At 34.3% G+C, this 17,763-nt stretch overlaps 2 protein-coding genes across 4 annotated transcripts in view; one reads left to right on the top strand and one right to left on the bottom strand.

The window, feature by feature from the left end:
• Nucleotides 1–13,817, bottom strand: part of LOC112454946 (aquaporin AQPAn.G-like) — a 27,025-nt gene extending 13,208 nt beyond the window's left edge. The window contains exon 1 of the mRNA XM_025016599.1: nt 13,562–13,817. The gene's annotated coding sequence lies outside the window, so the exon portion shown is untranslated. The remainder of the gene's footprint in view (nt 1–13,561) is intronic.
• LOC112454945 (aquaporin AQPAn.G) overlaps nt 2,822–17,763 on the top strand; it is a 33,938-nt gene continuing 18,996 nt past the window's right edge. Inside the window, exons 1-2 of one of the 3 annotated variants that reach the window (XM_025016594.1) lie at nt 2,822–3,092; nt 6,595–6,715. In XM_025016594.1, coding sequence (XP_024872362.1) covers nt 2,991–3,092; nt 6,595–6,715 — 223 coding nt within the window. In that variant the 5' untranslated portion in view covers nt 2,822–2,990. Of the gene's footprint in view, nt 3,093–6,142; nt 6,376–6,594; nt 6,716–16,656; nt 17,007–17,763 lie in introns of those variants that run through there. The other 2 variants (XM_025016595.1, XM_025016596.1) reach the window with 2 other exon arrangements.

Raw genomic sequence — 17,763 nt, forward strand, 5'->3', positions numbered from 1 at the left:
TATATATATATATATATATATATATATATATATATATATATATATATTACTATTATAAAAACCCGACAAAGTTTAGAAAGATAAATTCAGTAATTTTTTCGTGCTAATTAATTTCACACAAAAAAATTATATCTATTTACTATAAAATAATTGGTTAAATAATACATTTATTTATTTTTATTATAAACGATATATTTAAGTTGTAAATTCGAACAGACAAGATGTGAGATGAAACGCGAGTTCGGTGACACAGACACGATTCTGATTTGTCGTCCGCCAAAAGCAGATGAATCATCTCACGTTTTCCCAAGCTAAGCGGCACAAACAGGATCGTCATCGTCATCGCCGAGTCATTACCGCTCTTTTCACATGACCGTCGCGCGCTGTCAAGTACCTCATCGCTTTGTCCTTCCGCCGACTAAGAATGCGCGTGCAACGCGTGTCAACGTTTCCATATATATACTAGCGAATTTAGCAGTAAGCTGTATTTTGATCTTTGTAACGATAAAAAAAAGTATCGAAAAGTAACCAAAGAAAAAAATTCAGTTTTAATATCAATAATGTTAAAATTAGACAAATAATAATAAATAATATTTTATTATTGTCACGTAAATATTAAAGTATTAAATTAGATCAACAATTTAAATATTAGATATTAATGATAAGTCACGTATAGGTAATAATACTGAAGAACAGTGGCGTTTAAAAATCGTTGTAGCTAAACTGTATAACTATAGATAATAAGACCATGCACGATCGATATTTTCTTGCAAGCGAATCGATTATTTTATCTAATTTATTTAATTTTTTCCGTTTTATCTGGTTTTTCACTTATAAATTTTACGATTTTCATTAAATTGCACTTCTGGACTGGATATCGGATGCAGATGCAGGCTTATGTGACCTAAAACAGTCTCCCGGGACGCTGTTTCGCGTTAGATTTTAAGGAGACAGCTCGAAGGAAACCAGGCATCCGAACACGTGTCAATCTTCGTTTTATCTCAAAGAAGTAGACGCGCGTGAGATTGAAAGATCGAGCCGCATTATTCTGCCTCGATCGCCGCAACATGAGAAGTCGTAAATAATCCCAGAAATAAATTTTCCGATTAGAGTGACGAAGAGATATTTGCCTCTCAAATGAACTCGCGCACTTCGTTATAACGCTTGAAGATGATGGATGGGCTCGATTCTTAAGAGTCTGAAGAGGGCATCCGCTGGTATCGCGGTACGACGCGCAAAACTCATCGTGCACCTCTTTAGGCGAATGATTAGAAATTTTTTTCTTCGCGGTGGAGACAACACCGTGGCGTTTTTCATACATTGACACGTGTAATTATGCGACTTCCGCGAGCTTTCCTGCGGCGCGCGTCCGTCGCAAACCGATCGTTATACGGGTGCAAGAAACTGCAGCTATGACGTACTCCGGTGTCCATCGGGCTGACCTCACGTATGCTAATTGTCGCGGTTTTATCTGCACGCGAACTCACGATATCGCCGTAATGCCGATTAACGGCCGTACGAACTAGAACGCCAGGAGGGAACTGTGCGGGTAATCGAGGGACTTGAAATAACAAATAGCTTTTGACTGGCGAATCTTTCGGCTGTGGCCTTAATCGCGAATTCTGAAAACGATACGGCTAAGATATTTTTATATCGGTGTCTTGCAACGGCGAAAATCAGCTGCAGGTGTCGGTTTAATTCTTGGAACTTAACCAAATGTTTATGATTATAGAACAAAAAGAGTAGCTCCGAAGAAAGATGATATAACTCTGCGTTAAATAAAGTTAAATTAAATTAATCTAATTAATTTAAAGGAATTCTATCAGTCAAGAAAGAGTTGAGACAATCCTCGACTTCGTTCAGGTAAAGCAAGATCGCTTCGGTAGATGTTGTTAACATCGCGAAAATCGCGTAAAAACTCTCGGCTCAGTTGCGAATGATATCACATAGACGTTAATCTAAATAAACTGCGAGAGTAATTGGCCACTGCAGGCGATGACCGGAAGTCCGGCGGTCGGAGATCGCCGGCCATTACTAACGGAATCTTATCTGTGGCCTTGATAGTACTCAACTGTTTATACGCCTTTGTGTGAAAGCCGTGAAAGGCCAAAAGTCGTACGGCCGTAAAGAGAAATGTAACTGAAACGAGGCGTGCCAATGTGTATCTCACCTAGATTTTCAATCGAAAGAAAGAAGAGAAAGGTAAGTAAAAGAGAAGAAAAGAATTGAAATAGGAGAAGAAAGAAGGAAAGGAAGTAAGAAAAGGAAAAAGATTGTAAAAAATGTAGATTTTAATTTAAAAAGAAAAAAAGAAAATTGAGAAGAAAACGAAAAGATAAAAGAGAAAAATAGAGAGAGAAAGAGAAGAAAAAAAACAAAGTTATTTATTTAATACCAAAAATAACTAGAAAAAGAAGAAAGATTATATAATTACAATAACAAAAAAAATAAAATTCTAATATCTTCGTTGAAGAAAAGAAATTATATAATTATTTATAATTACGAAAAGATCAAATTAGAAGCATTCTCGTCTACAAAAGTTATAACCTGTCCGTTGGTAGGTATTAGGAGTAAATCATTTTCAACTAGAGCGCTCCTTCGATACGAAAATCAAGAGACAATTTATCGGGACAATGGTAACGTTATCGAGGTCGACGCAAGCAGAACCGATGCAACCGGAACATTGCGAGCAGAACGATCACCACGGCGTCACGCAACTCGGCGAGGTTGATGCCAAGGTCGTTATTACGTATACTAATCGCTATCACCACCACTACCCTCGGTGGCACGTGGACGTCGGATCGGCGAGTTCAGGGTGGCCGAGGATCCTTTCAGTGGCCGTTCGCTAGTCGCGCCGTCTTCGCGGGGTTAGTCCTGGAGCGTCCGGGACAAGGCTAATCCGTCGGGTCAGCCGATTTCGTGACGGGGTGGATGACCCATGGGGACGGCGGGTGGTGTGCTCGTGGATCGCAGAATCTGTTTATCTGGGGATGTCACGTCCTGCCAAGAGGACCTCCTATCTGAGCTTGTGGCGTGAATTCCTGGTCTTCCATTCGGCCGCCAGGAGACTCGGTTTAAACCGACGTCTGGGAGTAAGTTTCTCCTTTTTCTTAATTGGAAAGTGATCGCGGGCAATTGATAGTATCAAATCCATGAATGAGAACACGACAATTTATTTTAATTAAATATTGTTTATTAAATATTTAAATTTGAATTTTTAATTCAATTTTACTTTAGCCGACAATCTTTTACGAATAACTTTAGAGTTTTATAAATAACTTGTTACAAAATTTTAGAAATGATTTGAGAACTCACAGAAATAAGATATCTTTTAATCTTAGGTATGCACATTTATTTTTCGCACACGTAGACATCACACTGGGGTTTGGAGGACTTCTGCTACTCTTTTCATTATACTCTAGAAAGTTACCATATTTTGACTTCTTTTCTTGCATATAGTAAATAAACTGAAAAATATGTATATTTATTCAGAAATATTCTAAATATTATTAAACACGTGTTGAAAAATTGTAACTATATTCATAAATGCAAAGAAAACGTACGTTATTTTATCATAATTGCTTGAAAAATTCATATCTTTCTTGCTAATAGAGATAATCAAGAAAACTTTTCAGTTCTTGAAAGGGCATATTTCAAAGTACAAAAGAAATTTGTTGCGTAAATATTAAAATATTATTATCAAAATTACAAGGCTCCAAGAACGATGAATTTTTACATTTCTATTTTCTGGCGGTTTTGCAGATACAGGTATAAAAGTTAGGATTTTTGTTAAACAATATACAAACTTAATGATATAATGCATTTTTTATTTATAAAAAGAATAAAGAATATAAAATATAAGAAATAAAAAGAACAATCATTCACATATAGATTACGTCATCTGTTCAGTGCATTGAGTACAACATAACAAAGATCGAGGACCTTTGCACTGCGGGCATGCAAATTAAGTCTTTTTATCCTTGTCACTTGCCACGTGGACAAAAAACTCGCATCTTATTTTTTTTTCCCATTTTTGCATTATCTCTTGTACGTCGCACATTTTATCATCCGAATATTCGGTGCCAAACACGTTCTCTCAATGAGTGTTCATACAGATGTAACCTCATTATATTGTAATCGTCGCATCATAAATTTTCTAAAAATATGGTATGAAATGTTGAGCATCTTACCTCGTTACAGTTACGAGTTTCTATTATTTATCTAGAACAATATACAAGTGTAAACTATTGGTATACTTTATGTTCTAACCGTTCTATAACGATCTCGTGCTCAAATTTAGAAAAGCCGATAACAATATTTAAATTTAAAAAATGATAAAAATATAATCACAGATATTATATACGCGGGCATAGATATGCGTTTCTTCAAGTTTATTATTATTAACCGGTTATTGCGAAAAAGACGCCCTTCACGGAATGAGGGAGGTTCCAGGTTCGAATCCTGGCTGAGGTAATATTTTTCGCAATAAATTTTTTACAGTTTTTTAAACAATTAAATCGTCTCGATTTAATTCCTGGGAGGGAAGGGTATATTAATGTTCCAAGGTAGCTGTGTTTCAAGTCCGACAAATTTGCGGCGCGCAGTCTATAAAGTTGGAATATATGTATGTACAGTATGTACATTATAATTCGTTACTTCTTTACTTAAGTATAGAATATACGAACACCAACACCTTGTTACGGCTCAACGACGCTCCATTTTTCTTCGATTGATTTGTAATCTTGTGAGCCTTTATTATTATAATCAGATATTGTTTTGATTATATGTTTACATACTCGAATAAAATAAATTAGAAAATATACTTACTTGCAAAAAAAGTTGTGCAAAATACATTGGGGTCCAAGAGACACCTGAATTATTTTAGGTGTTAATTATTACAAAACCGACAGACAATTAATTTCTTCGGCAGTTGTTAGCTATTGAAAAAACTGCAAACTTTTTTAAAAGATGATTGTATCCCTTCTACTTAGGTATTCATTCTACCAATGGTAGAGTTTCAAACTTTATCTGGGGTTTTGAAGATCCCAAAGTGTATACCTAGGGTTAGTACTGTATATGTATATTGTATGTATAATGAATGCGTTATAAACATATGCATTTTTGGCACTAATTGTAAATAATGGATAATAATCTCCAATTCATACAATATATTATCGATTATGATTGCGATAGTACAGATATAAAATTGAAAATTAATGTTTATATTTAATAAATGCATAATAAATATAGCTCGTTTAAACGAATTATCGTTATCATCAGTTCTTATTTCGCATACTTGCGTACGATTTTCATAGCTTTCGCAAATGAAAGATAAGTTATGTTCGAACTCTCTTTCGTTCGAACGCCGACTTTCGTCGGCGATGACGCAGCCGAGATAATTATGACGCAATGTTAAAAGCGATACGTAGCGTCTTATCGTCGTACCTGAATCCTGACAATGAGTCAGAATTTATATGTCTCGCGATATGTATACATTTCTGATTTAGGTCTGCAGCCAAAGATAATAAAATAAGAAGGAGAAAAGCGTCGGCACCGCCACTTATGCAAATTTTCGGTACTTGGTGTAATTTCCAAGATTTACACATATATGCAAATTTTTAGCCTTCTATCTCTCTGCGACAGAAACGAGACTTACCGAACTAGAGGACATACGATAACTAGGTTTTCACCAAGTAACTAATGGACTCTAAAGCCACTCGATAATGATAATTTTCGTAACAATAAAGACAATATTACGAGGATAAAATATTTCCTGCCACTTCTCCGTTTATTCCTCACTATACAAACGATGTCTTCTACCGGTATATTAACCTCTAATCAATTTTTACAGTAATTATTTTTGCAAATTTAATTTTAATATTTATGTTAATTTATTTACTGTGAATAAAAAGAAGTGAATAAACTAATATTTGATTCGTTTTTTTAATTGAATAATAAAATACACATCATTTTTAAAGTGACAAATAATAAAAACACGGACAATATTTTTTCTATAATTATAATTTATTATTTTCTACTTTAGTATAAAGAATCTTTTAATATTCTTCGTCAATCTTGTGTACTCATGGTCAATGACAAAGTTGACTAAGAAACGCTAACGAAGTCGAATTTAGACGACGAATTAGCAAGCACTCTAATACGATCGGGAACTCAATAAAGAATGCAGTTACGTCGCGAGAGATCTCGCGAAATAGTCGAGATCGTTATGTCGCTCCATGTTCAAATTTCCACTTGCAAATTTGCACGCAATAAGTGCCTTTATTAATTTATATCGTTTCGCATTTGTGTAACGTTTCGCATCGCAATATGAAAAGGGGCAACTTTGAGTTAATGGGTCATACGAGTAAAAAAATGGTAATGACGTATATAATAGATAATGAGGCGTGCAATATTTGCATATCTCTGATCTAGACAAATTTTTCTTAATTAAATCTTTTTATTAAAAAATCTCTGTATCCTGGGAAAGGAATGACGCTTGAAATATTCGAAGAATATGAATAGAGGAGATGAATAAGAGGAACTGTTGATTCAAGGATTAAGGATAATGATTATAATTAAATCCTGCGATTCCAGAAACACGGAATGAACGTTTCCACGGTGTTTCCCGAAGGGTACGTGGAAAATGACCGAGCGCAGCGTCATGCATCGTCGATACCTAAGGTGGCTGAAGGGAGTCCCGAGCGACGGCATCGACGTGAGTCCACTGCAATATCCTTTCATATTTAATTTTCCACAGAGAATGGAAAAAAGAAACTTGTATTTTAACACGTTCTGTGCCGCATGGGTCATCGGTGACTCACGCTAAACTTTTCGTTCAAACCGTGACATTTTAGCTTTTTGATTATTAACAAGTATTTTAATATTAAATGTTAATATTAAATAAATGTTCAATAAAAATATTTGCTTTCTTTTACATTGCATTTTGTTTTAGATCTTTTTCTAATAATAATAATTTTTATAGTTTTGTAATTATTATGGAATACAATTTATTTAACAACTATAATGAACATGCTGCGAGGGTCACTATAGTGACCCACGCGGTGTCGAGAACAAAAGTTAGTATCACGTTAGTCCGGCGCGGAACGTGTTAATGCGAACACAAAATAGATATATTTCCGATACATTTCTTGAAGATTCAAATTCAATTATTTATTTTAATTTATATTCTTTTACTTCTTTTGCGATAAATAAGGCGGTTTCATGGATAATTCTATGTTTTTGAATCGATACGAATTTTACGGATGAGTTACCGATTTAATAGGTAAACCTCGACCCGATACGCTTCGTGAGGTTTTTCTGAAGGAACTCGTATCATTGATCAATCCCGCGGAAGTTCTTCGAATCATTTACGTGCATAAATATATGAAAACACAGAAGAATGCGTTTCCGGCAGGGATATCTTGCACTGCGTCCGACGCTGACGTATCTGCATGAATGCATCGCTGCATATCGTTATGCAATTACATATAATTAAATGGCCTGTCGTGTTTTGAGAAAGGGATTACGAGGCGATTTTCCGTTCAATTAAGTTCGCCAACTCTCGAGGAAATCCAGGGTTAAACATATAAAAACGGCGTAACGCAGCGTAAATATATAATTCGCTACGATCTTAGTTCTTAATCCTTTTACTTCGAATTTGTGTGTTAAATTATTGATACACAAATAAAAATTTTTTACAACCGATGTATCTATTGGACAAAATTAATATAGTATTTATTATATTATATAATATATCAATAATATTATTTTTTTATTTTAACATAAAAATCTTTTTATCGTTATATTCTTATCTACGGCGATGAGAAATTGCAACTTTATCACTTGTAAGATACTTCAAAGTTTTACAGGCGTTATTAAAAGTACTTTTACATCGAACGTTTTAATACAATAATAATATAAATATTAATTAATTGATTTTTTAATATTTTATTGCAATATTTTTGGCTAAATTGCTTATTTACTGATCACAATAAATTCCTATTTTATCGACGGGCAGGCATAGCTGTATCAGTGCTACGCACGTTTAATTTTGCAGCGCTTTAAATCGCTCTCGACAGATCGCGACTTACGTGCAACTCATGAAAAGAACGCAGCTCGAAACTCGTTCACTATTATAATTTAATGTAATTTATTTTTATTCTTTATATATATATATATATATATATATATATATATATATATATATAAAATAAAATTTCTGAATAATTGTGGTTCAATAAATTTGCAATTGTGAATATTTAACGGCAAATTTAAATTTGCAACGCGTGTCGCATTATATTAAATTATGTTAAAAATTAATAAAATGTAAAAAATTCATAGCTTATTATTGCATTTTCCAAAATACGCGAAAAATGGAAATTTAATTTTTCAATAAAATAAAATTCAATAAATTTTATTTATTAAATTCTTTATTTCCTTTGTTTGTTATTTATTTCAAGTTATTCTCCGCGAAATTACTATCGGCGAAGAGACTTCAGGCGAAACTAGCATGTTACGAAACATTTGCGTGGCACTTTAATTATCAAGAATAATCAATACAAATTATCAGTTATACTTATTGCGTAAAACGCGACACTTGTTTTCCTGAAACGCAGTTTACAGTTTTTTATTTTACCCATATTTTTGTCGAATTCTCAAAAACACGATAAATTAATTCAATATTCGATGAAGAATTTTGCATTGCATTTTATACAAGTATCGATGATTAGCGAAATCTTTAAAATTATGTAAAAATTGTTGAATTTATTTAAAATTTCGCGGAATTTGTGCATTCTCTTAATTCATTCTCGTTTTTTCTCAAATTAAGTTTCCGGAAAATTAATTTTACTTTACAAAGCGATCTTGATCGTGTTTGACCGGAAACGGCGAGTTGTGCGCGAAGCGGAAAATTTTGCATTCCGCTGCGTCGTTGGCGTGCCTCATTTTCTATGCGTCGACTATTACAGTGATCAACGACTAGCTCGCGGCGGCGGCTTCTGCACGCGCGATTACCATTGACTATTAATGTTATGCGTTCGAAAAATTGCACCCTAACGATCTCGATAATCACCGCGATAATCTGATGATGTTGTGTGTTTACGCGCTGTCGATTCATCGTTTTGTGCAACAGAAAGGTGTTCCTTATAATCGCGTATTACTCTAATCTCTCATTCCGTTATTATTCTCTCCACGCCGAGAAATGCTATTAATTATTTCATCAAGATTATTCTTAGACAGGCTGACAGGATCCTTCAACAAAGACGAAGAATTTCCGTGAAGAAAAGAATCGAGTCAGATAAATCTTTTTATTTTAAGGTAGATGCGAAATTACAGTTTTGTCACGCAAAATCTATTTTATGAGTTTTCTGGGAACGTGACGCAATTAAGTTTTATGCATTTATAATGAAACGAATAAACAAGGAATTTGACGCGCCGCGAATTAAAATTTAAAATCTTTCGTGAAATCCATTCGCATTTGCGCATGATGAATCAGCTTTTGTTATTTTAACAGCTGTGCAAAAAAATTGCCTGGCATACCGTATGTAATTAATTTAAATTAAATTAATTAAAAAATAAATTAATTTTATAACACACTTTTCAGAATTACGATAATAAAGGTAATTTCACAAATTTTAAAAGAACTTCGCCGATATGTATGAACAATTGTAAAAAAATTATAGTAACGTCAGTCTGGGGTAGTCGAGATTTCTCACAGTACTTACTTTTTGTTTCGAAATACAAACGATTGCTTGTCAAGATCCAACAATTTCCGACATTCAATTATTATCCTTACTACGCATCGTTTTGTTATACACACTGTATCGTAACATACGAGATTTATTTCGCGAATAAATTCCTTGAACAATGCAAAGTAAATTTTTCTTTAACAAAAATTTGTTTAAACGTTTTGGTGATTCTTTAATTATTAATGTTAAATATAGCGATATATAATTAAACCGGATATTAAAATAAATATAGCAAACGTTGTTTTAACAGTTTGAATTTATATCAACTTACATTAAACTATTCCATAAACAAATTAATTTGAAACTTTACTTATTTATATAAAACTGTATATAAATTTATTTTAATTACATACACGCAAGTTTCCTATGTATTTGACAGTTTGCACAGTCTGACATCAAACTTTTTAACATTTAAAATTCAACATAAATTTTAATATTAATATAATTGTTGATCTCAAAGTTTGTTCGGGGAGGTTTAATTCATAATTATTTTTTTCCAATTTTATTATATTCAAGAGTCATTCAGACCTACAAAAATGGGCAAAATTTTATTTGAATAATAAAAAAAAAACAAAGTATAATTTATTCATAAATAACAAATAAAGTCTTATTCGGTTAACAATTTATTCAACTAAACGCTAATTTAAATAAATTCTTATCTAAATAATTATTTGAATAATGTATACTAGTTATTCATTGTTTGTACGAATAATATATATACTATCGTATGAATAACATTATGAATAATATTATTACACTATATTGTCAAATAATATAATAATAACGCTTGTTAATTTTTTCACTGACGAAGAAAAAAATTTGTTAATATAATAATAATTTAAACAAATAACAATTATTTATAGTATATAAGTAATGGATAATACAAATAACAAATAAAATTTTAATTGAATAGCGAACTAGATAAAACTTTATTCGAATAATGTCCATCTCTGCGCATGCAGACTGACTTGAAGGCAATATTAAATTGTCATATAAAAATGGCGTGGATAAGAAAAAATCCAGAGTAGTTGTTAGGATAAGATTTTTATCATTCATTATAAATGAAAATTAAAGATTTACTTAACAAAATGATTACAACCCTGAGGAATGGTATTCCTCTATATCGACTACTGTCACACTTTCGCAACGCTGTAAATCGCAAGCGCAATTAATCAGACCGGCCAGACAGATGATCGTGCGAGATATAATTCATAAGTGGCATGTGCACGATATATTTGCACAGCAACCTAAGCTGATTAAATTAAATTTTTCCATACCTCATGTAGGTAAATAATAATTCTAGGGGAGATATATTTTCCACTGATCGAAACTTAAACAAACAGTTCCTGCTGCTACATATCACGACTATCATATAAAATCAATATGCAGTTAATATAGTTTGCTTAATTTTCTTTCGCGAGCATCTTCATTTAACTAAAAAAAATATGTTTAAAACTAAATATTCTTAAGAATAAAAGCAATATTAAAGTTAACGAGTCACTTTGTATACAAGGCATCTGAAAATTGCTTCAGAATTTGATCTTTCCGGAGATGCATCTTCTTTTTTTGCTCGCCCAGTAATGCGCGCGTGATTTATTAGCGTCATTGTTAGAAATCATTGCGAAAGATGAAAGACGAGGATCAATCAGTGTGATTTCAACAATAATCAATGCTACGATGAGCATTGTAGCGATTCCTCGATCGTGATGTACGGTCCGCCAATGTCATTAAAGCGTTACGGCGCGGCGTGCCTCGCATTGAGCCGGCGTAATTTTCTTCAATCCTGCGAATTCCCGAACGTGAATTGCATAATCCTGCGCGTTCTTTCCGTTTCCCAGAAGAGCGCATAATCGTTCTTCATTCACACTATCGCGACGATAATCTAATTGTTCGCCTAACTTTAGCGTGATTATCTATATGCGCGATATAGACTACTGTTGTTCAATTATTTTTCAAAACAGTTTGTTAGCAAGATGAGAAATTTTCTGTTCTCTGAAGAAATGCATCGAAATGTAATAGCAATTTTTCTGTAATAGAAATTTTTCTGTGATAGAAATTAAATAAAAATGATTATTCTAATCTGGAAAACGCATTAATCCTAATTCCCGATAAACATTCATCAAGAAAGAATTATAATCAAAGTATAAAGTTAAAGTGATCAAAATAAACTGCATATCTTTCGATTATTTAAAATTATAATTTATAATTCTCTTAATTAATATGATTTCAAACTTGTGTTTTTAATTTTCTTTTTAATTTTATTACGTATTTTATTTATATATACTATTTATAACTTTGTATCTATGTATTTTATATTTAGATATATGTTATTTGATTTCATGTATCTTTTACTCAAATATTTTTTTACAATTTTTACTAAATATGATTTTAATTTCGTAAATCTTTTCGTTTGTAAGCAATGTGCCCTCAGCGAGCAGAACTTATATTAAGTTAAAACTAAAATTTAAATTTAAATTGTAGTGAAATAAAATTTAGATGACACTAAAATAAGAAATAAATAGATTTTTTGTTCATTTTTATAGTTTTTATATTATTTCTCGTTATGTTTAACTATATTACATTATAATTTCTTTTAAATTATTTAATTTTACTAAGTTCTGAATTGAATAATACGTGAATAATTATATCTCTGTTTGCGTATAATAATTACTTCGAGTGAAATCAATTCGCCTAAATGAAATTTTTTTTATAGTTAACTCAACGGTACGATACTGTTTGGTAATCGATAACGACTTTGCTTTAATATTCTTCGAGCTTCGAGCCACACCTCGTAGACTCTTACAATAACTTCAAACGAGACCATGTTTATATTTTTGATCAATCTTTAAATTGACGGGGTGTGACTCAATGTTTCATTAAATTTCGTTATCACTTCAATGTTATATGATAACATGATTCTTGTTTTCAATTATCGTAATATATATATAGGGTTCGCTGTCGCAAAATTGCACGCTGTGGCGAAGTATGCCGTCGCGTATCTCTAATTGAAGAGAAAAAATTAATAGAGGAATCAAAGGGAAATTTTTACATATCCTACTATATTAATTTGTCAATTTACACTCATGTCGCGATGAAACTTAGCTGCAGTGGTATAAAATTCGTCTAAAGATTTTGACTTAGCGAGCGGTGATAGTGACGCAGAGTGAAACCTTAGCTTCAAGTAAAATTATGGACCTGAATGAATGTAGTGAGATTATAGAAATGTACCGAAAAGACATATGTAAAAGTTAAAACAATGTTTAAAATACATGTTTATTTTTTATGTTTATTAAAAATATAATGATAAAAAAATACTGCCAATTTTCTAATTTATCCTACCCAACATTTGGTTCAAAATCATAAATAAACAATAATTAACCTGTACTTTTAATCCAAATTCATCGTCTTAATTTGGAAAAAATTATGTAAATTGTAGTTCTAAAAGCATTTTTGAATTATTTCTTTTTTTTGAATTTGGATATAAATGTTTAAAAAACACAAAAAGTCCGAGTAATATTGAATTTATTTTTCCACGCGGACGGGAACCGAGTTCATTTCTCAAAGCAGGCAAAAATCAGGTTGCTTTTCATCATAGGCAAAAACGCGTCGTTTTCTGCACGGGCAAAATCGAGTTAATTTTTCTGCGCGGGCAAAAACGAGTCGAGTTTTCTGTGCAGGCAAAAATGACTCTAGTTTTCTTCGCGGGCAAAAACGACTTATGTATTTGAGTCGTTTTTGCTCGGAGCTATTCTGTGATTCGTTTTTGCCCGGAACCTCAAGCAATTCGTTTTTGCGCGGAAACATTTCTAACTCACTTTTGCTCGGACCTTGCAGATAGGTCATTTTTACTCTCAGCCTGTCATATCTGGTTCTCTCGATGGTCGTACAACTGTTCTCATCAAACGTCGTCACGATCAACGTAATACCAGGGAAGCGAGATGTAACACACGCGACTTGCTATGTAACGTGCGCACGAACGCGGAGAATTTATCGCGGGGTTACGTATGTAAGTTGCACAGGCATAATTATTCTTGTGCGCGAGAGGCGCGCGAGAATGCAACACGAGTGCCATGCAGCAGCGACGACGAGTGCACGGCGCTAATTGCGGAAGCTATTTGCGGAGTCGCGTTGTCATCGCATAATGACCCAATTAATGCCGTTTAATTATTATCTGTTGACTGAGGACGGGAGAGGACGGCGGCGCGGTGTTTATCTGCCACGCAAGTAGCAGATAAACACCGATAACGTGATAAAAATGCGCGTAGCGTTTATTTCAGGCAGGGCCGTAAAGATTAAGAGTAAGAAGATTTTATTTTATCGATAAAATTAATTCAAAACGATCGAGAAATTAAAGTAATTTATCAATTAACACAATCTTCATTAATTAGGTCAATACATATAAATCAAATTAATATTTTAAATTTTTATTTGTTTGCTTACTTATTGTTATGTAGATATTATTTATTTACTCATCATTATTTATATATCTGTTGTTATATTTTTTTTTATTTAGGATTGTCGCGAGTTTTTTGTAACGTAGGGCCGAGCGCAGGCCCCAGCATAACATTTACGGTCTCAATATTTCTTATAAATTCTTCGACAAATTTGAAGTTCATCCGCATAATAATATTCACATCGCAAATAAAAAAAAAGAAACAAGGCGCGACAAAAATTTTGCGTATATTCTGGGTTACGGTTCACTCGGTATGTTTATTTTTTCTCCGTTCCGAATTCGCGCGCGGCGAGGCCTTCAAAAGTTCGCAGGTGTTTCTATACCGTTCTCCGTATGTTGCGGCGCGACTTATTGACTTAATGCACGTCACGTTGAATTGAATTTTTGTAACGAAAGAGATCGCCCTCTCGTCACGCCCACGCGGGAGCGGGATTTTTCAAACGCGGGCGTTAAAATGCGCCTCGTAAAAAAAATCGCGCCTCTTCATCCGGCAGCGAAAACGAAAGTGAGGAAAGAGAGCGTGATCGCCGAAATCGACTTGGACAAGTTCACTGACACACAGAGCGCGCCGTCCATAAATTCACGAACACGGACGAGTGTCCGCTTGAAAACACGCGCAAACGAACTCGTTAATTTATATTACATCGAATTAAGACGCACGTTTATATTAAACTGGTTTACAAAAACTCCCCGGTTTGGTTTCCGCTTTTCCATTACGCGTCGACTTTTCTTCTCACTTGGCACCTCATAATGCATTTAAATGTGCGCTAATCCGCCATCCTTATTAATGATATTCACGATACATTATTCAATACTTTTTGTTTGCTTTGTTTTATTTTTTCATTTCTTGATACTTAGATACTCGTACTTGGTCCTCAAATTGTTTATTGATGTCTATTTTGCATATACAGTCCCTAACAGCAATAAAATCCTGTATATCTCTAGAATATACTAAGGATGTTTTAATATATTGAGAATATCCTTATCTTATAGAGAATATCTTATAGTTTATGATATCCTCTGAACATTCTCAGAATATACATTTGCTGTTAGGGGTGGATCAAAAAAGTATTTGCACACCTAGTTTTTTTTACAATAACTTTATTCGAAGGAATAATACATAATTAACTTATCACATACACCGTATGTAATAAATTACTTATGGACACAATTCGTAATTATGTATTATTCCTACGAATAAAGTTATTGTAAGAAAACTGGGTGTTCAAGTACTTCTTTGACCCACTGGAGATTGTAATAGGTAAACAAACAAGAGAAGTTTTTAAATAAATAAATAAAAGACATCGAGAGTCGCCGAAGTGCCAAACTTGAAGTATAAGAGGCGAACTGGAACTGGAAGTTGCTCTTCGCGAACGTGTTTTCTAAAGTTTTTACACAATCATAAATTTCGGCGAAATTACATAAGAATATAAATTGCAAATTGACGTGCGTGTGTTGCTCGTTAAAGGTCATCTATCCGCTAAATCAGGTTTGCGAATTCATGAATGGTACTGCATACGCACATGCGGCGCTGCGACACGCCATTACCTTCATCGCGCGTAACGCACGTGCGTCACGCATGCCGAATGTTTACGCGTGGCACTCCGGTGGACGGTGGACGCTCCTTTCCTCAAGCCTACCGTCCGAAAGTGCAACCCTCCCATTGTGACTGATTAATTGGAAGAGGTATGCAAATGAAACTTGCACCCAGTAAACTCATCGCGATGCAAAAATACATTCTGATTGTAAACAAAGGATTCGCGAGTCGCGACTCAGACGACGCGATGTCGAAAGAACTGCGTGAAAATGTGTTCAGGAGACGTAGGTAATTAAAGCATGTAATTATAAATATCTGAAAAGTGTCTAATAAATTTGAGATTTGGGATTAATTTTTTTTTTATAAAAGATGGATCTTAAAATGTTATAATTAAAATTCAATTATATCCAATCTTGGATTATAATTTACTAAACAAATTCTTTTAATTTCATTAAACATTATCAAATCATTTTAATTTAATTGATTATATTTAACACTTTATATATACTTATTTCAACTTAAATATATTAGCTAGTTATACTAATGATTTTATAAAAAAAACTTCTTTAACACATCGTGACTTCATCGAACGTAGAGATTTACGTTAATCTCGGCCGCGTGTCAAGGGCACGCGCCGCGATCGCTCGACAGACCGGTGCATGGAAACCGCGCGTCCTGATGGATCGAGAGCGACAGGATGGGCACGGTTGTACCCCCTTGTGCAAGTTCTTTTCTTTTCCTTCCTCGATAAGCTTTCGAACGATCGGCCGCACTCTCGGCTGGGGGCTTCAAAGGAAGAAGAGACAAGGGGGGCACGTGGGTGCGGGCGCGCCCGCGCGCGCGCTTGCTGCTCGGGGAGAGGGAGGACCCGCGCCGCCGGTCGGCGAACGCAAGCGATATATGAAGGCGAAACTCGCGCACGTCGCCCAGAAACTCTTTCACGTGGTGTGCACCACTCGTGGATAGCGTAGGAAGTGCCGGTCCACCGCTCCTCGTGTTCTTTGACATATCCCGGGGGTGTTATTCGAATTTCCCTTTCCACATCGTGCGAGTTGAACACACCGCGACACCGTCGAGGGTACGCAGGGGGAGGAAGTCGCTGAGGAGGTTTCCGCCTGAGGACCGTCGAGACGAATCGGCTCGTTCTTTGTCGTCTTTGGAGAACATCGATCTTCTCAGGGAGATCGAGAGTAGTTCGAAGTGGTGAACCCCCCGGAAGTGGTCGAGGAGCGATCTGTTATCAGAGTGACCATGAGCAAACCGTGGAAAGGTACGTGGCGCATGGGAACTATCGAGTATCAAGGGGACGGTTGACGTGTTGATATGCCGGTGATTAAATATTCCTTGTATCGAGGGATTACATCGGAGGTGTCGTATCGAGGATGAAAAGACGAGATTGTGCTAGATGGACATGATTAATTATTCCTGTCACATCGCGATTAGATTTAAATATTTAATTTTATTACGGTGTGTAGAGCTTGATTTTAATAGATTTATCTTATATGCATTTATCCGATTAGATCTAATCAAGAATAGATAGGACTTTGCTAAGTGGACTAGCAAGATAATCGAAAAACTGCAGCAAAAATTTAGTAAAAATTTTCTAAGCTGTAGATTTATGAAACATAAACAGAACAGGTGCTGTAATTATATATACATTTGCGTTTCTATAAAAAATTTATTAACAATTAGATTGGGAATGAAGTCCGAATCTTTTAAAAGTTTTTAAAGTTTACGCATCAGAAAACTTTTTGTTGTTATTTTACGGTTGGATTTTTATCTCGACCGTGCCGTATAAAAAAAAAGGAAGTAGCTGATCAATGATAATGTTACGTGCAAGAACGAGATTCAAGGTAGCCGTTCGTCGTGACGATGCATGTAAGCCAAGATATACGTCGCATTGTTAGCTAGATAGTAAATTACATAGGCAAACCGCGTGCGATCCTGTCATTGAGACCCAAAACATATGACCGATATATATAAGGCGTTACGAAAGAGTCACATAACTTTTATCATTCGCGATCTTT

Source organism: Temnothorax curvispinosus, unplaced genomic scaffold, assembly GCF_003070985.1.
Source record: "Temnothorax curvispinosus isolate PA1 unplaced genomic scaffold, ASM307098v1 QBEX01005552.1, whole genome shotgun sequence".
NCBI classification, from domain to species: Eukaryota; Metazoa; Arthropoda; class Insecta; order Hymenoptera; family Formicidae; genus Temnothorax; species Temnothorax curvispinosus.